At 41.3% G+C, this 23,278-nt stretch overlaps 1 protein-coding gene across 14 annotated transcripts in view; it reads right to left on the reverse strand.

The window, feature by feature from the left end:
* Positions 1-3,052: 3,052 nt before the first annotated feature.
* The window catches only part of MTHFS (methenyltetrahydrofolate synthetase), a 68,078-nt gene continuing 47,852 nt past the window's right edge, over positions 3,053-23,278 (reverse strand). For 13 of the 14 annotated variants that reach the window (XM_049852529.1, XM_049852519.1, XM_049852521.1 and 10 more), the window contains one exon: positions 3,053-3,383. In XM_049852529.1, the coding sequence (XP_049708486.1) occupies positions 3,151-3,383 (233 nt within the window). In that variant the 3' untranslated portion in view covers positions 3,053-3,150. Of the gene's footprint in view, positions 3,384-17,945; positions 18,085-23,278 lie in introns of all 14 variants that reach the window. The other variant, XR_007512431.1, reaches the window with a different exon arrangement.

Raw genomic sequence — 23,278 nt, forward strand, 5'->3', positions numbered from 1 at the left:
TCTTAACCACTGCACCACCAGAGTTCCTCTCCAACATTAAGAATTCGTAAAATTCCTTAATCAAGAATTGTTCAGATCTAGTTGTTACTTCCTTTCTACCTGGAATTGTCCCCTTACCTGAAACCCATGTTATTCTTGCTTTATATTTGCCTACATCAGAGTGTTCACTTCCTGGGATCAAGGACATTGTTCTTGGACCCTGCTTACTCCCTGATCAGTTACAGAATCCTCATCACCTGCATCATCAGGAAAGTTGTACAGTGGTTACATGCTCAGCTGCTAACCAAAAGGTCAGGAGTTCGAACCCACCAGCCGCTCCGTGGCAGTCTGCCCCCGTAAAGATTACAGCCTTGGAAACCCTATGGAGCAGTTCTACTCTGTCCTGTAGAGTTGCTATGAGTTGGAACTGACTCAATGGCAATGGGTTTATCGCCTTCTGTGCAATGAGTACCACCTGTTATTGGTTACTAGGGAATGGTTCTCTTCTCAGGTGCGAGACCCTGAAGCCCTCTGACTCTCCTGAATCTCAGCACCCTGGGTTTTCTGGCCAGTCAACCTTGCATTCTAGCTGCACTTTAGGGGCAGAGGGAGTGGTTTTCAAATGTTCTCCCTTGGTAGAACAGCTTAAAACCTCATTTCAAGTCTGTGCACTGGCATACTTGCTGGCAGCAATGCTAAAGTTTTCAGACCTGCAGTAGCTCAGGAATTTTATTGTTTTAACTATTTCAGACCAATAGTCATGTCGGGTATATTAATATCACTTTATCACTGAAGTAACACTTAACAAGAATTTTGACCAGTACCATAATGTAATTGTATAGTTTGTAGAAAGTCTGTTTCCCTCCCATTTCTCACTGTACATATTATACTGCGCAAGTCCAATTTTAGTCAAAAGCTGACATTCTTAAAGTGTTTTCACTTCTGTACATAAAACGTCAAACTAAATGCTATTACTCAAAGAATAATGTGGATCTGTGTTTTAAAACAAACACATGTGAGAGTATTCAATTAATTCATTGAAAAAAATTTGCTGAACACCCACTATATGTCTAAGTATCTGCTAAGTATTAAAAGTTTAAATAAAGGTCATCCCTGCTCTTCGTAGCTCACAATCTGGTGAAGGGGACAGGTATGGCAACTAATAACTGATGTCCGTGGCAATACGGTAAGAGTGACAATTCCCAGGACAACTCTGCCTGGGGAAAGTAAGGGAAGACTGCAGAAGAGGTGACACTGGAGCTGAGTCTCAAAGGATACACAGGAGTTTTTCAGATGAACAAATGAGGAAAGAGCATTGCAAACAGAGGACAAAGCATGCTTACAGAGTGCACAGGGCAGAAGCAGCCTGAAAGCTCAGAACTACATGCACCCTTGCAGAAATGGTGTGTGAGGAGAATACAGGAATGGGGAGAAGGAGGCGAGGAAAAAACAGGTGTGAATGTTAAAGAGCTTGTACACAGGGAAGGCATTTGGCCCTTACCCAGTAAACTCCAGAAGATTCCAATCATGAGTGTTTCATGATTAGATCTGTCCTTTATCAGATCACTTTGTGATTTGAGAAATAATTTGGAGCCCCGGTGGCAGAGTGGTTAAGAGCTCAGCTGCTAACCAAAAGGTCAGCAGTTCAAACCCATGGAAAGCCTATGGGGCAGTTCTACTCTGTCCTATAGTGTTGCTATGGGTGAGAATCAACTCGACAGCCACGGGTTTGGTTTTTTGGGTTTGAGAAATAATTTGGAGGGAGCAAAACTAAAGGCAAGAAAGCCAGATATGAGGCCCTTATCCAGTTCAGCTCAGGACTGCCAAGCCTGAACAAAAGGAGTGACAGGACGATGGGAAGGACAGAACAGATGAGATAGGCATTTCAGAAACAAAATCAACCGGACTTTGTGACAAGCTGGCCATGGGGCATGAGTGACAGAGCAGCATCTACAAGACTCCTGGGTTTCTGGTTATAACCAAATCCTCCCCCAACAAAATCACCACTCCCTAGCTATGATGCCATCTGCCAACTTTCAACCCACAGCAAATTTCATTTCCAAAGGAGAAACCACAAATAAACTAATTTTCCAATTCATACCAGGCCTTAAACTCTGAAGTGGCTACATACAGAATGGCAGAGTTGGGAACCGATCAACTGAATTAAAGTAGTTAAATCATAAAAAGGTTTCAGTCGACTAACCATCAAAAGCTACAAAGGGTCAAACATAAAATTTCAAAGTGAATAAACAAAGTTACGGGGACATGATATGTAAAATTTGGGGGAACTCTGTACCCAAAGCAAACATCAACAAATCAGTCAATATGGCTGAGTCTCCGTATGCCTGCCAGAGGCTGGCCAGGCCCACAGCAGGACATAATAAAACTCAGTGCCTGCTCTCAAGGGACTTAACGTCCACTCACACTCTGAGTCACCGCACAGGTCCTCATAAATATTTAACTTAAACTGCAAAGCAGAAAGATAAACACTTGTCATGTTAACGCCAGGAAGTTGACAATCATATAGTAATATCCTCCTTTTAATTAATATTCTACCATTCACGTCTATCGGCTTTTAAAGATGGTTTTATGTTAAGGTTTTATGTTAGATATTTACAATTACACTTAAAAAAATGCAGTCCGTTCTCATAAAAAGACCATACTTAATGGTCTGACTGAGACTAGAGGAATCCCAGCGGCCACGGTCCCCAGACCTTCTGTTGGCACAGGACAGGAACCATCCTCGAAGACAACTCATCAGACATGAAAGGGACTGGACAGCGGGTGGGAGAGAGATGCTGATGAAGAGTGAGCTAATTTTATCAGGTGGACACTTGAGACTGTGTTGGCATCTCCTGTCTGGAGGGGTGATGGGAGGATAGAGAGAGTGGGAAGCTGGCAAAATTGTCACGAAAGGAGAGACTGGAAGGGCAGACTCATTAGGGGGAGAGCAAGTGGGAGTACAGAGTAAGATGTATGTAAACTTGTATGTGACAGATTGACTTGATTTGTAAATGTTCCCTTGAAGCTCAATAAAAGTTAATAAAAAAAAAAATGCAGTCCGTACCCATACTGGTGTGCAATTTCAATTGTTTTTTGACAAAGGAAAATACATGTATTTTGGTTTTTTCTGGTACAAAACATCGTTTATTTGGCTGTCGTCATCTGGACTTAAGATGTTGATGGGTCTTCATACAGAACTTCGTCTACCTTCATGTCATGTTCATCCACTGGGACTTGGTGGCAAATCTGTTCTTTGAAAGCCAAGGCCATGGTGTAGGGCTTCACTTCCTGCTGCTGTAGACAGCGCTTCAGGTAGCTGTCATAGTAGCCCTTCCCCCTCCCCAAGCGGTTGCCATGTTTGTCAAACCCAAGACCTGGCATGAAGATGAGATCAAGTCCCCCTGCGAAAAAGAGCAACAAATTTAAGAGAGTTAACAGCGTTGTCATGATTTGGAATCAACTCAGTCGCAAGGGGGTTGGTTTTGTGTGTATGTGTGTGTGTTTAATGTTTTCTGAACGTGACTGATAACTTCATGATCTGGTTTTTGTTTTTTTAATGATATCCATTCTTTCTCTGGGTGATGTAAACAGTTAACACGCTCGCTTGCTAACCTAAAGGTTGGAGGTTTGAGTCCACCCAGAGATGCCTCGGAAGAAAGGCCTGGTGATCTATTTCCAAAAAATCAGCCACTGAAAACCCTATGGAGCCCAGTTCTACTCTGACACACATAGGGTCACCTTGACAGCAACTGGTATTCCTTCTTTGATTTCTAAAGCAATATATGATCACTGTAGAAAATCCAAAAAGCACAATTAGAGAAAGAAGAAAATAAAAATTACTCAGTAACTTAGGAATTCCATTATCCATCCTTCTAACATTCTTTTTTTTTTAACGTACAGATGTACAAAAATGCCAGATTCCCAGGCCCCATCTATACCTAGTTAAAGAGAATTTCCGTAAGTAGGGACTAAGAACTTTTTTATTTTTTAAAGCATCCAGGTGATTCTAAACACCTGCCAATTTGGGGTATAGGAAGTAATGCCCCGGAATAATGACAGCTGGAGGAGTGGGAGAGGGCCAGGGAGGGGCTGGAAAGGAAGGAGCTGTTCTCAAAGTCAGTGAGCAGGAAGGGGCTCAGCGTTGAGAGTACAAAGCAGTTCAGACGTCACTACCCCTCTTCAATTCCCCTCCTGCTGCAGAGGCAGGGCCAGGTTCTCAGGCTTCCCCCGATTCACAATACAGCAGGCTTTGACCTACTCAGGGACATTTCAGAGGTACAAGATGGGGTCCCAGAGCCAGTCCTCTAGCTGGAGCCCTCATGGGTAACACTGGTACCAGAACTGGCCACTCATCAGGAGAGAGCAGGCTGCTGGGGCTCAGGGTGGAAGGCAGAGTCTTAGAATCGATAAAAACCTGCCACAGTGAAAGGTCTGCATGAGTTCCCATGAAGAGGGCGATAAAGGTCACTAGGTGGAAAAGCTCCACAAATTTCATGAGGCCCAGGGAACCATCCTCCAGCCGTTGGCAAGGAGCACAATGCACCAGTACTAACAGAAGAGCCACATTACACCCCCCAACCATGGTCAGCCCTATGGCCTTCCTGTACTGGGCCTCCTTGACCTCCTGAAAGTTATCCTGTGACTTCAGCTTAGTCATGGGCTAACCACTCATACAGCATCGCTGGCAGGGACAAACCGGAGTTGGAAGCCACAGATTCTCTGGAATAAGGTGCTCGGGGTAGAGTCCTTCAGATTGCCAGCGAAGCTGGCCCCTGCTATCAACAGCTGTTCTGACTACCTGCAGAACTGTGAGGTGAACACAGCTTCTGTCTGGCTCCCAGCACACACCTGTCAACCCCTGCTTGCCAAAATCCAGTAGAGCATGTCTCAGGTTACAGTCATGACCTTCTCGTGGAAACCCGCTTGTGGTTTCCGATCCCAACTTGCTAAAAGGCCCTGGTCGCTGGCATTTGTCTTGACTCATTGTCCCTGTCCAGCTTATTTGTCTCTCTCGGCACTGACACTGGCCTGTGCACTTGGACTTTGCTGCCTCCATGTCCTCTTGCAAGGACACTCTCGGGCTTGAAACTCAACTTCTCTTCTATACCTAGAACACACTCGCACACCTTTTCCTGTGCTTACTGCCTCTTTACAGTGTGCTGTGGTGCTCTGTGAAGTCCTGGGGGGTGAGGGGGAGGACACAGTCCCTACCCTTTAGGAGACGGCAGTTCAATAAATGTAAAAAATATGCACACGTGTAATATCCATTCCAATCCAAGGCAGCCTTCTCTGCCAACTGCCAGAAAAGCAATAGAGACGAGTACTGGAGACTTCAGCAGGGGGAGAGCAATCCTAGCTGGGTGGTCAGGAAAAGATCCATAAGGAGCTCTGACTTGATCTGGGTTTTTAAGAATGTGTCAGAGTTGGGTCTGAAGCTGTTTCAGAAATCTAGGGAAAGGTGGCAGGAGCAGAGAGAGGAGAAAAGAATGGGGAGGAGCTTACTTGCTAGGGCAGAGGGATCAGGCCAAGGAGGAGCAGAAGACATGACTGTGGGGTTAGTCAGGACATGGAGATTGGGAGACAAAGGCAAAGACAGCAAAAGGGAAACCAGGAGAATAAATGGGATTTCCATCAGAGTCAATACACAAGAAGGAGACGGTAGAATTTTGCAGCATCCACATTTAGAAAGTTGGAAGAAGAGAATACAGAAAGGAAACAGAAGGCAAGAAGGACGTTTAGTTCTCAGATTCCTTGAGTTAGAATTAATCTCACTCCCTCTGTTCTTGTTACTCCCTGTACTCTGATTATGGCTCTCACTGTAGTCTGCCTTGTACCACAGACGATTGTACGTCTTTGGCCCACCAGGCAGCAAATTTCCTTGAGGGCTATAATTTTTTCCAAATCATCCTTTCACGCTTGAATTCTAACAGAATTGCTGGCCGAAGAAACCCTGAAAGGCTAGTATATTATCTGCAGAATGGATCAATCTGGGCATGACATCCCTTTACTTTAAAAACTCCACGGAATATAGGCTGGCATCATGGAGGCAACATTACGGGACAAGAAAATGGTAAAAGTATTACCTTGTAGGGCTGCTGGTTCAAAGTGAGTTCTACAACTATTAAGAAAGAGAATGGCTCTGGGGTTCTCAGGTGGCAGAAGGCTCTGAAACAACCCTTCACAGCTGCAGGTCCTGACATCCTATCTGGGATGCTGGCGTAGGACCTCCTTGCCCACAGAATCCATACCACTGCTCCCTCCAACCACAAGGCTACCTGCTGCCACTGCTTCAGGTCCTTAGGATCTCCTTCCTGGTCTGCTCCTGCTTCTGCTATTTGGGGAATTCAAGTGTTCTCCTAAAACATGTAAAGTATTCCTTGCTGGACTTCATTTGTTTGTTGTCACCCTGGAGTTTCTTCCTGTGCCCTACCACCATCGCCACAGGCATTCCCACCGACACCTGGGCAAATTTCACAACACTCTGCAGGATGCTGTTCCTCCCCAAAGACGCAGGATCAATGGAGCCTGAAAGTCATGTGAAGGCTTGATGAGCTCCCCTTGCATACGCTGGCCCACTCTGGGCCAGTCCTTTCAAACATAATGTCCCATTACACGGGTGGATGTCAGAGCCACACTAGCACACTGCAAGGTCAACGTTCAGAAGCGGAAACAGGAGAAAAACCTTTGGTCCACGCACATGTGCTTTATATGCCTCTAGGATGATTCTTTTTCTGAAATACCAAAGGCTCATTAACAGAGGACACTGACATTAGTACAAGGAACAAGAGCCAACCCGTCCTTATTTTGCTGAATTCTGTGGGTACTCGCTTCACAGGCCCCTGCTAGCAGAGAATGTGACTAGCAGAGTCCAAAGTCCCAGCTGCATCAGGGTTGCTACACGGTGTTCAGAAAGCACTCTCTAGAAGTCACAGGATTGTTCTGCAAAGTCACGATTTGTTGAGTGTTTCTCTCCAGGCTCTGCTCGCCCTATAATGGGGTTTTGTACTCCACTGCAAAGCTAATCTTTGGAAACTCACCCACCCTCCAGGACTGTATTTACTCACAAACATCTTTGCCTTTCCATTTAGTGTGGGCTCTGAAGCAGCAGCGCCCTCTGGAGGCAATCTGGTGTGGCAGTTGGGGCACAGGCCATGGGCTATTTCTTGGCTGTGTGACCTTGGTCAAGCTACTACCCTCTGTTTTTCAATTTTCTCATCTGTAAAATGAACTAAAAATTACGTAATGCTTACAACTCCTCAGCATGGTGCCCATATATATAATTACATTAGGACAGCCTTTTCAAAAAAATATAAGAATTGTCAGATACTGTTTCCTAAAACAGCTGGAAGGGAAAGGAGTTCAGTTCCTTCAGTACTTCAGGGGATTTTTTAGCCACAGCTTTTACAACCTTACCTTAGAACTGACTCTTACATGTTCTCTCAGCTTCAGGGTTCAGCAGAAGGGAACGAGAAAATCAGGGAAGAGTGGTATCATAGAACAGGAGTTGGCAAACCCTTCCCGTACAGGGCCAGATAAGTATTTAGGCTTTGTAGGCCATGCAGTCTCTGTCACAACTCCTCAACTCTGTCATGTAGTATGAAAGCAGACAGACAATGGATAGGTGTGGCTGTGTTCCAATAAAACTTTATTTAAAAAACAAGTGGCCAGATAAAATATAAGGAAAGAGAATTTCAAGAAGAGGGGAGTGGAAATAGTATCAAAAGTGGCAGCAGAAGGACAAGAGAGGGAAGGGCAGAAAAATATTCATCTTGATGACTAGGGAATCAGTGGAGTAAAAACGGTTAAAGTGGGGACATGGGGACAAAATGAGCTGCAGAATTTTCACTGACAAAAAAAAAAAGTATCTGAACTAGGCCTTGAAAGAAAACGCTGGAAGAGGAGTCTATAAATGCCTTTCTTTAGTCCTCAGACTGAAGTACTGTGCTAGGCACTGAGGACTCAGTTCACTTTCACAGAGTATCATTCTGAACTGTGGCAGGTGAGGCAGCAGTTGGGTCCCTGACACCTCTTAGGATGCCCTGACCTCAAACTACTGACTCTGAGCTTTTCTGAATATAACCAGCTTATCCTTGCCCTAATACTGATGAAAGGGTTGGGAATACTGAGCCTCGGAGCCCAAGGTTATACAAGCTTTCTAACTCTCCTTTCAACATGTGCTGTTCTTGTACTTCCATTTCTATCTCCTTCTTTCCAGCTTACATTTTATGGCCATGTCTCTCATAATCCCCTTCAAGAACTGTAATCATGTAAACTCAGTACCTCCTTCTCCAATTACCTCTCTGCACTATTACCACAGCTCTCTTCACCTGTTATTCTACATGTGCCATTTCTCCTCAAAATCCAACTGTTTATCCCACTCCAGTCTCTCCTTGTCCATGACAGTGCTCATCCTCACTTCCCTTTGCTCAAAAACTTTCAGTCAATCACAGCCTCCTAAAGATAACATCCAAACTCCTTAACCGGGCATGCAGAACCCTCTATGACCTCATCCCAATTACTCTCCAACATCATCTCCCACTGCACTCTGGCAGGCAATCCCAGTTAAACAGACAGCTTATATTGTCCCATATCCCACCCGCAACTTCCTGCCTGCAAGCCTTTGCTCCTGCTCTGCTGTTCTCCATGCCCGTAAGGTCCTTCCACTCTTCTTATTAACTTGTCCAATCATAACATAACAAATCTCAGTTAAACGTCCATCGAGTCCTCCCTGCCATTTGGTGTGACTAGCTCTTATCCTACACTGAGAGAATTCCCAAGGTCCATTAAGTAGAGGGATTCTTTTCCCTACCTCTAGCAACAAATCTTTTGTGTTTTCCCAGGCAGATACTGAGCTCAGTTTTATTTACTATGAAAGTACAGGATATAATAAGTAGTCCCTTGACCATATTTATCTTAATTTCCTGAATATATTCAAGTAGTTACCTGTTCAGACCACCCCAAGAGATATCTAACTCTTAATCAAAATCCTGCTTCTAGAAGAGAAGAAGAGCACAGAAACAAACACATATTAAGGGCCTACAATGTCAGGTACTATGCTACACCTGAGGGATAGAAGGATGACTAGAATCAGCTAATCAATGCATCTACCTAGTGAGGCAGGAAGGTGGTGATTATTATTCCCATTTCACAGATGAAGAAACTGATGCTCAGAGAAGTCAAATAGCTAAGGTCATACAGCTCATCAAAGAGAAAGCTGAGGACTTGCTGTTCCAGGTGGATAATGACTCAATGATACACATATCCCCTGTTGCCAAAAGGTACAAGTGGCGTTAGGCAAAGGGATGGAGAAAGCATGTCAAAGACAAATACCTTGGAAGTAGTAGAGTGCAGTGGTTAAGTGTGTAGGCTTCTAGACAGGCTGCCTGGCTCTGAATCCCAGCACTACCACTCATTAACTATGAAACACCAGTCAAAATTGTCTTCATTTAAAATCTAAAATGGATAAGAATATTATGATGTAAAGAGTCTCTAAGCTATTAATATCAAATGTCAACTTAATCAATTGCTGCATGCCTACTCCTTAGGCCATGTGGCTGATTATAGAGACACAGGCACTTCCATCAAACATGCTTCTAAAACATGAAGCTGATATCCTAAAATAAAATATAGAGCCAATAATTTATGATAGCTCTTGTGGCAGAACTCTCAAAAATCAATACCATATGCTTTGAACTCATTACAGTTGGCTTCAAAAAGAACTGATTGAAGCATGACCCCCTTGTATCACTCTTCATAGAAAAACCTTAGGCATGTTCAGGATAATAAACAAATTCATTTACATGATTGCATAAAAAATATACATACTCAGATTCTGAGTCATATAAAAGTTGGGTTTTTTAAAAATATATTTTCCTGCAAATCCATAACGCATTTAGCAATATTCACCTAAACCACTTAATTTTAATTGCTCGTTTTTTTAATTGCACTGGAAATGACCGCTCACTCTTTCTGCTACGTTTAATCACAATATAATTCAGCCATTTAGGAATCTCCATGTAGAATCAAACACACTGCAGTAAGAATCATCTATTAAAGACACAATTATCACCTGGTTGATCATTTCTGCACTGTTATTACAAAATCCTTTATTTCAAGACAGGTACTAACATTTGTGTCAAAATACAGGGACTGCAACTGTCGCAAGAGCACTGAGGACAAGTACTCAACCCCATGTAAGGTATCTTTTCTGCCAGTATCCCCAGCTATGACAGGTCATTCTGCTAATCAACAGTGAGGTATTTAGAATATATGACAACTTCCATTGCCTTACATTTAACACCTAAGCGCATTATGAGTTTGAGGCTTTTATTCAACCCTGAGAACACTGACTATGTGTTAAATGAAAAAAGTAGGAGATGACAGGAATTTAGAACCCACTAGGTCAAGCTGAAAGCAAAGAAATAAAAAATCTGAATAGTATTTGGTGAGTGAGCAGCTAAGGATCTCACCAACAGCACCCTCCTCCTCCTGTACTCAGAGAGCCTAAGAAAACACGGAGGACAACAGGCAGAAAGTGAGCTAAGATGGATTATAAAGGCCAGTCACGAGTCTGCTCACAAGCACTGCTACACCTCTGTAAGGGTATCTGAGAAGGTTACGAAAGAAACAGGTAACAGTGGTTGCCTCTGGAGAAGGGAATTAGGGAACAGGAGGACCCAGATGAGACGCGTGCCTGTACTTTAACTCTACCCCACTGTATGGTTTGAATTTTTTGCCATGTACTTACATAATCAAACATTTTTCAAAGGTCAACCTTCTAGCATTTCAAGGAAACAAGTCTTGGAGGCAGCACAGCACAGCTGCTGAGTATCCAGGCCTCTGGGGAGACCACTGGGTTTGAATCTCATAACTACCACTTATTAGCTAAGAGATATTAATCAAGTCACTTCACCTCTCCATAAAATTCAGTTTCTTCTCCTTAAAATGGTAATAATACTACTATCTACTTCACTGAGTTAGAGCCAACTCAACAACAACTAACAGCTAGACAAATAAGTACACAGACAGGCAAAAAGTCAGCACATACAAACAAATACATAAAATGAGGTACGTAAAAACTCTGTAGCATGTGTTCAATAAATATTACCCAAAAAACCAAACCCGTTGCCAATGAGTCGATTCTGACTCATAGCAACCCTATATTACAGAGTACAGCTTCCCTGTACGGTTTCCAAGGAGCACCTGGTGGATTCAAACTGCCGACCTTTTGGTTAGCAGCCATAGCTCTTAACCACTACTTTGCAGGGTAAGTATCCACCTTCCGTCTGTTGATTCTGAAGTTTTTTCTTTTTGAGCAATCAAAATAGTCATTAACACTAACACTCCAACATGTAGACTTCCTATTAGCCCAAAATACCTCTGAGTCAGGATCCATTTGACCTCAGTGGGTTTGGTTTTGGTTTTTACCTATAAGGGTGGGCATAACTCTCTACTGCCACCTGCTGTCAGCTAGAAATCTGCCGGCGAGAAAAATCGACTGCTGGGGGGGGCGGTGATGGCTCTCTGAAATATACAGTCTCTGCAATAGGTATCATAGGAGAGGATCCACCTGTTACTAACGGTCTTTTCCTTTACAAAGAATTCAATTGCAGGATCTTTTAGATGAGTATCTGATTAAAAAAAAAGATTACAAACCAAGAAAAATAAGTTGCTCTTTTACAATACTTTTCAGCACTTAAAAGCCATATATATGCCAGACAATGTAATATGCACTTTCAAACACTACCTCATTTTATGTCCCCAACAATCCGTGGTAGACATTATTACCTCTTTTTTCAAATGGAGACACCAAGTCTCACTGAGATGATGTAATACACCCAAGGTCATACAGCTATTAAATGTCAGAGCTGGAATTTGAACTCAGGCTTTCTAGTTCCTACCCCCATGTTGTTGTTGTTAGGTGCTGTCCAGTCAGTTCCCACTCATGGCGGCCCTGTATAAAACAGAAGGAAACACTGCTAGTCCTGTACCAACGTCACAATCGTTGTTATGCTTGAGCCCACTGTTGCAGCCACTGAGTCAATCCATCTTGTTGAGGGTATTCCTTTCCTTCACTTTACCAAGCATGATGTCCTTCTTCAAGGACTGGTCACTCCTGATAACATGTCCAAAGTATGTGAGACAAAGTCTCATCATCCTCGCTTCTAAGGAGCATTCTAGCTGTACTTCTTCAAAGGCAGATTTGTTTGTTCTTCCAGCAGTCCATGGTGTATTCAACATTGTTCGCCAATACCAAAACTCAAAGGGGTCAATTTTTCTTCGATCTTCCTTATTCATTATCCAGCTTTCGAATGGCAATGAAAACACAATGGCTTGGGTCAGGCACACCTTAGTCCTTGAAGTGACACCTTTGCTTTTTAAAACTTTAAATAGGTCTTTTGCAGCAGATTTGCCCAATGCAATGCATCTTTCGATTTCTTCTGCTTCTGTGGTTGTTGATTGTGGATCCAAGTAAAATGAAATCCTCTATGACTTCAATCTTTTCTCCGTTTATCCTGATGTTGTTTACTGGTACAGTTGCGAGGACTTCTGTTTTCTTTACGTTGAGGTGCAATCCATACTGAAGGCTGTGGTCACTGACCTTCATCGGTAAGTGCTTCAAGTCCTCTTCACTTTCAGCAACCAAGGTTGTGTCATCTATATAACTCAGGTTGTTAGTGAGTCTTCTTTCGATCTTGATGGTGCATTCTTCTTCACATAGTCCAGCTTCTCAGACTATTTGCTCAGCATACAGATTGAATAAGTATGGTGAAAGGATACAACACTGACACACACCTTTCCTGACTTTAAGCCACGTAGTATCCCCTCGTTCTGTTCGATGGGCTGCCTGTTGATCTATGTAAAGGCTCCTCATGAGCACAATAAAGTGTTCTGGAATTCCCATTCTTCCCCATGTTATCCATAATTTCTTATGATCCACACAGTCGAATGCCTTTGCACAGTCAGTAAAATACAGGTGAACATCTTTCTGGTATTCTCTGCTTTCAGCCAGGACCTGTCTGACATCAAAAATGATATCTATCGTTCCATGTCCTCTTCTGAATCCAGCTTGAATTTCTGGCAGTTCCCTGTGGATGTACTGCTGCAACCAATTTGGAATATCTTCAGCAGAATTTTGCTTGCGTGTGATATTAATGATATTGTTCAATAATTTCTGCACTTGGTTGAATCACCTTTCTTTGGAATAAGCATAAATATAGATCTTTTCCAATCAGTTGGCCAGGTATCTGTCTTTCAATTTCTTGGCATAGAAGAGTGAACGCTTCCGTTTGTTGAAACATCTCAATTGGTATCCCGTTAATTCCTGGAGCCTTGTTTTTCACCAATGCCTTCTGTGAAGCTTGGACTTCTTCCTTTAATACCATCAGTTCTTGATCATATGCCACCTCCTGAAATGGCTGAACGTCGGCCTATTCTTTTTGGTACAGTGACTCTGTGTATTCCTTCATCTTTTAATGCTTCCTGCGTCATTCAGTATTTTGCCCATGGAATCCTTCATCGTTGTTAACTTGAGGCTTGAATTCTTTCTTCAGTTCTCTCAGCTTGAGAGACGCCAAGCATGTTCTTCCCTTTTGGTTTTCTAACTCAAGGTCTTTGCACATTTCATTATAATAGTTTTTTCTGTCTTCTCAAGCCACCCTTTGAAATTTTTTCAGCTCTTTCACTTCATCGTTCCTTCTATTTGCTTTAGCTACCCAACATTCAAGAGCAACTTTCAGACTCTCTTCTGACATCCATTTTGGTCTTTTTGTTTCTTTGCTGGCTTTTTAACGACCTTTTACTTTCTTCATGTATGATGTCCTTGATGTCATTCCACAACTTGTCTGGTCTTTGGTCATTAGTGTTCAGTGCGTCAAATCTATTCTTAAGATGGTCTCTAAATTCAGGTGGGATATACACAAGGTCGTACTTTGGCTCTTGTGGACTTGTTCTAATTTTCTTCAGCTTCAACTTGAACTTGCTTATGAGCAATTGATGGTCTGTACCACAGTCGGCCCCTGGCTTTGTTCTGACTGATGATACTGAGCTTTTCCATCATCTCTTTCCACAGGTGTAGTGGATTTGATTCCTGTGTATTCCACCTGGCCAGGTCCATGTGTATACATGCCATTTGTTGTTGAAAAAGGTATTTGTAATAAAGGAGTTGTTGGTCTTGCAAAATTCTATGTAATCTCCAGCACTGTTTCTACCACCAAGGCCATATTTTCCAACTACTGATCCTTCTTCTTTTTTTCCAACTTTCACATTCCTATCTCTAGTAGTTATCAACGCATTCTGATTACATGATAAATCAGTTTCAGACTGCAGAAGTTGGTCAAAATCTCCAATTTCTTCATTTTTGGCCTTAGTGGTTGGTGCGTAAATTTGAATAACAGTCATATTAACCTGGTCTTCCTTGTAGGCATACGGATATTAATTCTTTCACTAACAGCGTTGTGCTTCAGGGTAGATCTTGAAATGTTCTTTTTGACAATGAATGCAACACCATTCCTCTTCAAGTTGTCATTCCTGGCACAGTAGACCATATGACTGTCTAATTCAAAATGACCAATACCAGTCCATTTCAGCTCACTGATGCCTAGGATATCGATGTTTATGCGTTCCATTTCACTTTTGATGATTTTCAATTTTCCTAGATTCATACTTCCTACATTCCAGGTTCCGATTATTAATGGGTGTTTGCAGCTGTTTTCTTCTCATTTTGAGTAGTGCCACATCAGCAAATGAAGGTCCCGAAAGCTTGATTCCATCCATAGGTCATTAAGGTTGACTCTACTTTGAGGAGGCATCTTTTCCTCTGTTGTATTTTGAGTGCCTTCCAACCTGAGAGGCTCCTCTTCTCACACTACCCTGGCCTATAGGGTCATTATGAGTCAGAATCAACTCAATGGCAACAGGTTTGGTTTCCCCCATGTGTCTCTCAGTTTGTCATACTGTGGTGGCTTGCGTGTTGCTGTGATGCTGGAAGCTATGCCACCAGTATTCAAATACCAGCAGGGTCACCCATGGCAGACAGACAGGTTTCAGCTGAGCTGACAGACTAAGACAGACTAGGAAGAAGGACCTGCTGGTCTACTTCTGAAAAGAATTAGCCAGTGAGAACTTTATGAATAGCAGTGGAGCACTGTCGATATACTGCCTGAAGATGAGCCCTAATCCCATAGTCTTTCAATAACTGCTGTGAAGTGTTTGTTTCTTACCTGGAGAAGTAAAGCAGACAAGAGAAGTTCTACTTATCTGCTTTAATGGTGGAATCAGTCAAACTTGATACATTTGTATCAGTCAGGCCAGGTTCATGGTGAGAAACAGATGGAACACTCAAACTGGGTATATAAATTTGATAAATGGACTATTTAAAGGATAGGCAAGGCCTAGAGAAAGCAATAGAGATGGTGCAATACCCAGGGGTAGTAACTCATGGGAAGTCTTGACCCTAGGCCTGAAGGTGAAAGAGGGAGCGGTATCTGGTTACAGGCACCAAAAGAGCTTTGATTAGAGTGGCTGCTTGACAGGAGTGTGGCCATTGGCAGATGATGAAGCGGGGGGTGAGGGAGATAGGGAATAAACACCCCCACTTCACTATCCTCCACCCTTTCGTTTTCTATTGGTACCTCCCATTGGCTGAATCTAACCAGAAACCAAATGGCAAGGATTCCTGTTGATGTAGTCTACACAAGTCGACCTTCCTGAATACCAAGCAAGTGGAAAAGGCAGACAGAGGATCTGGAAAGCCAAGAGAAGTTTTATATGTAGTTATTATCTGTGGTTACCTCTAGGTTTCGAGATTTGGACATATTTTTAATTTCTTCTTCACACTTCTCTGTAGTCCCTGTGTATGTCTTAACTTTATAATTAGAACAAAGCTATTTCCTTTAGAAAAAGAAATGTTTTTACAAATACTGAGAAAAATTCCATTCTTCTTTTGAAGATGTAGTTCAAACACGTTAGCTGTTCTCTTAAGTGTGTTTATTATATCTTAAGGCTAGAATGTTGTCTAGAAAATAACTCTAAAATTATACATCAGCAGGAAATGATCATTTCTTTTAACAAAATTTGATTTGTATCTTCTTAATTATCATCATCATTATCACCACCACAACTACTACCATAAACAATTATACTGCCTTCTATATGAAAGATAGCAAGCTAGGTCCTGCGGACAAAAAATGGGCAAGGGCCCAATACTTTACTGCTGTTATTGCTACAGTTGTTAGATGCCATCGAGTCGGTTCTGACTCATAAAGACCTTATGTACAACAGAACGAAATGCTGCCTGGTCCTGCACCATCCTCACACTCGTTGCTGTGTTTTAGCCCGTCGTACTTTACTGCAGGGGTCGCCAAACTATGGCCAATAGGTCAAATCTGCCCCATCGCCTGCTTTTGTAAATGAAGTTTCAAAACACAACCATTTTCTGCTTTTGCACTACAACAGCGGAGTTGCATAGTTGCAGCAGAAACTGTATGGTCTGCAAAGTCCCAAGTATTTACTACCTGGCCCTTTACAGAAAAAATTTGCCAGTCCCTGCTTTAGAGCATCTACCATAAGGTTTCAAGGAAAAAAAAAAAAAAAAAAATCTATACTTCAACTTACCCTATCTTAGCAGATATTTAGCAAAAAAAAATCTTATTGGAAAAAAATAATTTAAGTGTCTTTATTTCAGATATACAAAAATCCTTTGCAGAAAATAGGATAAGCAATCCGCAATAGCAGGTTTATTCAAACAGCATTTTCTAAATGCTGCATTTAGTTTGGCTCTGAGTTTACAATACTTTCACTATTATTAATAACAATCAAATGGACCTTTAAAAGGACAATAAAACTGAAAAGGAATTGCAGAGTTTCCTATGATTCTTAACTAACTTTAGACAACCTGATTGATGGATTTTCCTCATCTATACATCACACTTGGTAAGGTAGAGGGTCAGCGAAAAAGAGGAAGATCCTTGATGAGATGGGTTGACACAGTGGCGGCAACAATAGGCTGAAACATAGCAAAGATTGTGACGATGGCACAAGACTGGGCAGCGTTTCGTTCTGTTCTACACAGGGTCGCTATGAGTGGGAACCAACGTGACAGCACCTAACAACAACAAAGATACAATGGATGGGAGCCCTGATGGCACAGTGGCTAAGCACTCAGCTGCTAACCAAAAAGATGGCTGTTTGAACCCAACAGCCGTTCTGCAAAAGAAGGATGTGGCAGTCTGCTTCTGTAACGATTACAGCTTTGGAAACCCTATGGGGCAGTTCTACTCTGTCCTATAGGGTTGCTATGAGTCGGAACTGACTCAAGGCAACAGGTTTTTGTTTTGTTTTGTTTTTTTGATATACAGTGCTGGTTGGAACTCTTCAATTGCTCAGATCTCTTTAGAATCAAAACATAGTGATTCTGACAATTTTAAGGCCGATTTCTTGCTGATCTGTGTTGGGCAGAGTCTGGAGGGCCGCCCATCCTACAGCACAGGTTCAGGTCAAGTTGTGCTCAAGAAACAGAAGAGGAAATAAACAAAAAGCCCGGTTTACTCCGGAGAGCAATGAGGAACAATTTCTTCAGATACTAAAACACAAGAGTGCTTTTGGAGCTACTGCTATTTTTCTCACTTTTTAGAAGATGAGCTCTCAAAGTCATTATTCTAAATAATCATAGCGCTGCATGATACCTAATCCTTAAGAGCTTAGCAAAATGAAACTTCTCCCTGGCTTCCATCATTTCTTTTATCAAGATGTTAAACAAGCACTTGAAAGTCCTGCAACCTTTCTGGTTCAGTACATTTAACTAAAATAAAATTACATGGTACATTATATTTCTTCTGCTTGCTCTCTTCTTCCACACCTAGGAGGACTCACAGCTCGGCTAATAGGAGCCTCATGCCATCTAGAACAAATTCTATTACTGCAAGCCTAAGATAAAGTAACCTATTACTTTGAAATACTAGTACCTGGTTTTTATATAATGTCTTTTTCCAATGAGTTCCAAGTGCTTTTTTCACTCCAACTACCCTTGTTATCTGCTTCAGTAAGTCTTCTTCTGGTGGTGAAACACTTGCTCTTGAAACCCTTAATGTTCCCTAGAAACTGCTAGAGCAGTTTGAGAGGAAAAAGGAAGCGGAAAACAATTTCTAAACATTTGCACCTCAACAAAAATTCAATGTAATCAATTCAGTAAACAGTTATTACTAATGACTTACTATATGGAACTAGGGAGGCCTGGTGGCGAAGTGGTTAAGTGCTCGGCTGCTAAGCAAAAGGTCACCAGATCGAACCTACCAGCTGTGCTCCTTGGCAGAAAAATGAAGCAGTCTGCTTCCATAAAGATTTACACCCTTGAAAACTCTATGAGGCAGTTCCACTCTGTCCAATAAACCCAGAACCAAACCCGTTGCTGTCAAGTCGATTCCAACTCATAGCGACCCTACAGGACAGAGTAGAACTGCCCCATAAAGTTTCCAAGGAGCGCCTGGTGGATCTGAATGGCTGACCTTTAGGTTAGCAGTCGTAACACTTAACCACTATGCCACCAGGGTTTCCATAGGGTCACTATAAGTTGGAATCGATTCGACAGCAATGGATTTGGTTTTGGGTTTGATCCTCAGAACTACAGAGGATACAGAGATAAGAAACTATTCCTACCCTCAAGGATATAACAATCTAGTCAGATAAAAATGCAACAAATAAGTTGTGTATAAATAGACAATTATGTAACTGTAATAAGGGGTGGAGTCATGGAAATGTCCTAGTAAGAACTGTGAAAAGGAAGGAGGCTCAATTTCCTTAAGAGGGGGATAAGTTCGGGAAGAGCTCACTGAAGATGTGGTCTACTTTATGGACAATGACAGGATGAACAGGATCTGGAAGAATCAGGCTGGACTGGCAGGGAAGGAGTATCAGGCATAAAAATAAAATGAGCTGCACTAAATTCATACTTATCCATAATTACGCTGAACGTAAATGGACTAAATGCACCAATAAAGAGACAAACAGTTGCAGAATGGATAAAAAAAACATGATCCATCTATATGTTGTCTACAAGAGACACACCTTAGACTTGTAGATACAAATAAACTAAAACTCAAAGGATGGAAAAAAGTATATTAAGCAAACAACAATCAAAACAGCAGGAGTGGCAATATTACTTTCTGACAAAATAGACTTTGAAGTTAAATCCACCACAAAGGGTAAGGAAGGACACTATATAATGATTAAAGGGACAATATACCAGGAGGATATAGCCATATTAAATATTTATGCACCCAATGACAGGGCTGCAAAATACATAAAACAAACTCTAATACCATTGACAAGTGAGATAGACAGCACCACAATTATAGTAAAGACTTCAACACAGCATTTTCGGTGAAGGACAGGACATCCACAAAGAAGCTCAATAAAGACATGGAAGATCTAAATGCCACAATCAACCAACTTGACCTTATAGACATATACAGAACTCTCCACCAAATAGCAACCAAGTATACTTTCTTTACTAGTGCACATAGAACATTCTCCAGAATAGACCACATATTAGGTCATAAACCAAGCCTTAGCAGAATCCAAAACACTGAAATATTACAAAGCATCTTCTCTGACCATAAGGCCATAAAAGTGGAAATCAATAACAGGAAAAGCAGGGAAAAGAAATCAAACACTTGGAAACTGAACAATACCCTGCTCAAAAAAGACTGGGTTATAGAAGATACTAAGGATGGAATAAAGAAATTCAGAGAATCCAATGAGAATGAAAACACTTCCTATCCGAACCTTTGGGACACAGCAAAAGCAGTGCTCAGAGGTCAATTTTTATCAATAAATGCACACATACAAAAAGAACAAAGGGCCAAAATCAAAGAATTATCCCTTGAACGTGAACAAACAGAAAGAGAGCAACAAAAGAAACCCTCAGGTACCAGAAGAAAGCAAATAATAAAAATTAGAGCAGAATTAAATGAAATAGAAAACAGAAAAACAATTGAAATAATTAACAAGACCAAAAGCTGGCTCTTTGAAAAAATTAACAAAATTGATAAACCATTGGCCAAACTGACAAAAGAAAAACAAGACAGGAAGCAAATAACCTGAATAAGAAATGAGATGGGCAACAGACCCAACTGAAATTAAAAAAATCATATAAGGTTACTAAGAAAAGCTATACTCTAACAAATCTGAAAACCTAGAAGAAATAGATGAACTTCTAGAGACACACAGGCTACCTAAACTAACACAAACAGAGAAAGAACAGCTAAATAAACCCATAACAAAAGAGACTGAAATGATAATCAATAAACTCCCAACCAAAAAAAACCCTGGCCCAGACAGCTTCATTGCAGAGTTCTACCAAACTTCCAGAGAAGAATTAACACCACTGCTAAATACTAAATACTAAAGGTATTTAAAAGCATATAAAAGAACAGAATACTCCCAAACTCATTCTATGAAGCCAGCATATCCCTGACGCCAAAACTAGGCAAAGACTCCACAAAAAAAGAAAATTACTGACCTGTATCCCTCATGAATTCAGATGTAAAAATCCTCAACACAATTCTAGCTAATAGAATTCAACAACATATCAAAAAAATAATTCACCATGACCAAGTGGGATTCATACTAGGTATGCAGGGATGGTTCAACATTAGAAAAACAATGTAATCCACCACATAAATAAAACAAAAGAATCACATGATTTTATCAACTGATGCAGAAAAGGCACTTGACAAAGTTCAACACCCATTCACGATAAAAACTCTCAGCAAAATAGGATAGAAGGAAAATTCCTCAACATAATAAAGGGCATTTATACAAGCCAACAGCCAACATCATCCTAAATGGAGAGTGTCTGAAAGCACTCCCCTTGAGATCGGGAACCAGACAAGGATGTCCTTTATCACTACTCTTATTCAACACTGTGCTGGTGGTCCTAGCCAGAGCAATTCGGCTAGATAAAGAAATAAAGGGCCTCCAGACTGGCAAGGAAGAAATAAAAGTATCTCTATCTGCAGATGACATTTTCTTCTACACAGAAAACCCTAAAGAATCCTCAAGAAAACTACTGAAATTAATAGAAGAGTTCAGCAGTGTCAGGATATCAGATAAAGATACAAAAATCAGTTGGATTCCTCTACGCCAACAAAAAGAACATCGAAGAGGAAATCACCAAATCAACACCATTTACAGTAGCCCCCAAGAAGGTAAAATGCTTACGAATAACTCTTATCAGAGATGTAAAAGACCTATACAAGACACTACTGCAAGAAACCAAAAGAGACCTACATAAGTGGAAAAACGTACCTTGCTCATGGACAGGAAGACTTAACATTGTAAAAATGTCTTTTCTACCAAAACCGATCTACAGATACAATGCAATTCTGATCCGAATTCCAACATTTTTTAATGAGATGGAGAAACAAATCACCAACTTCATAAGGAAGGGAAAGATGGCCCAGATAAGTAAAGCATTACTGAAACAGAAGAACAAAGTGGGAGGCCTCACTCTACCTGATTTTAGAACCTATTATACCACCACTGTAGTCAAAACAGTACGTTGTTTTGATACACAGATAGATACATAGACCAATGGAACAGAATTGAGAATCCAGACATAAATCCATCCACATGTGAACAGCTGATATTTGACAAAGGCCCCAAAACAGTTATAAGGGGAAAAAACAGTCTTTTTAACAAATGGTGCTGGCAGAAATGGATATCCATCTGCAAAAAATGAAACAAGACCCATACCTCAAACTATGCACAAAAACGAACTCAAAATGGATCAAAGACCTAAATATAAAATCTAAAATGATAAAAATCTTGGAAGTAAAAATAGGGACAACATTAGGAGCCCTAATACATGGCACAAACAGTATAGAAAACATTACTAACAATGCAGAAGAAAAACTAGATAACTGGGAGCTCCTAAAAATCAAACATCTATGTTCATCCAAAGACTTCACCAAAAGAGTAAAAAGGTTACCTACAGACTGGGAAAAAGTTTTTGGCTATGACATTTCTGGTCAGTGCCTGATCTCTAAAATCTACATGATACTGCAAAAACTCAACTACCAAAAGACAAATAACCCAATTAAAAAATGGGCAAAAGATATGAATAGACACTTCACTAAAGAAGACATTCAGGTAGCTAACAGATACACAAGGAAATGCTCTCGATCATTAGCCATTAGAGAAGTGCAAATCAAAACTACAATGAGATTTCATCTCACTCCAACAAGACTGCCATTAATCCAAAAAACACAAAATAATAAATGTTAGAGAGGTTGTAGAGAGACTGGAACACTTATACACTGCTGGTGGGAATGTAAAATGGTACAACCACTTTGGAAATCGATTTGGCGCTTCTTTAAAAAGCTAGAAATAGAACTACCATACGATCCAGCAATCTCACTCCTTGGAATATATCCTAGAGAAATAAGAGCCTTTACACTAACAGATATATGCACACCCATGTTCACTGCAGCACTGTTTACGACGGCAAAAAGATGGAAGCAACCAAGGTGCCCATCAATGGATGAACGGGTAAATAAATTATGGTACATTCACACAGTGGAATACAATGCATCGATGAAGAACGATGATGAAACCGTGAATCATTTCATAACATGGAGGAAAGTGGAAGGCATTATAGTAAGTGAAATTAGTCAGTTGCAAAAGGACAAATATTGTGTAAGACCACTATTATAAGAACTCAAGAAACAGTTTAAACAGAAAAGAAAATATTCTTTGATGGTTACAAGAGGGGGAAGGGGGGAGGGAGGAAGAGGGGTTTTCGCTAATTAGACAGTAGATAAGAACTATTTTAGGTGAAGGGAAAGACAACACACAATACAGGGGAGGTCAGCACAACTGCACTAAACCAAAAGCAAAGAAGTTACCTAAATGAAGTGAAAGCTTCAAAGGCCAGCATAGCTGGGACAGCAGTTTGGGGACCATGGTTTCAGGGGACATCTAAGTCAATTGGCATAATAAAATCTATTAAGAAAACATTCTGCATCCCACTTTGAAGACTGGCGTCTGGGGTCTTAAATGCTAGCAAGCAGCCATCTCAGATGCATCAACTGGTCTCAACCCACCTGGATCAAAGGAGAATGAAGAACACCAAGGACACAAGGTGATTATGAGCCCAAGAGACAGAAGGGGCCACATAAACCAGCGACTACATCATCCTGAGACCAGAAGAACTAGATGGTGCCCGGCTACAGCCAATGACTGCCCTGACAGGGAACACAACAGAGAATCCCTGAGGGAGCTGGAGAGCAGTGGGATG

Source organism: Elephas maximus, chromosome 13 (genome assembly GCF_024166365.1).
Source record: "Elephas maximus indicus isolate mEleMax1 chromosome 13, mEleMax1 primary haplotype, whole genome shotgun sequence".
Classification (NCBI taxonomy): domain Eukaryota; kingdom Metazoa; phylum Chordata; class Mammalia; order Proboscidea; family Elephantidae; genus Elephas; species Elephas maximus.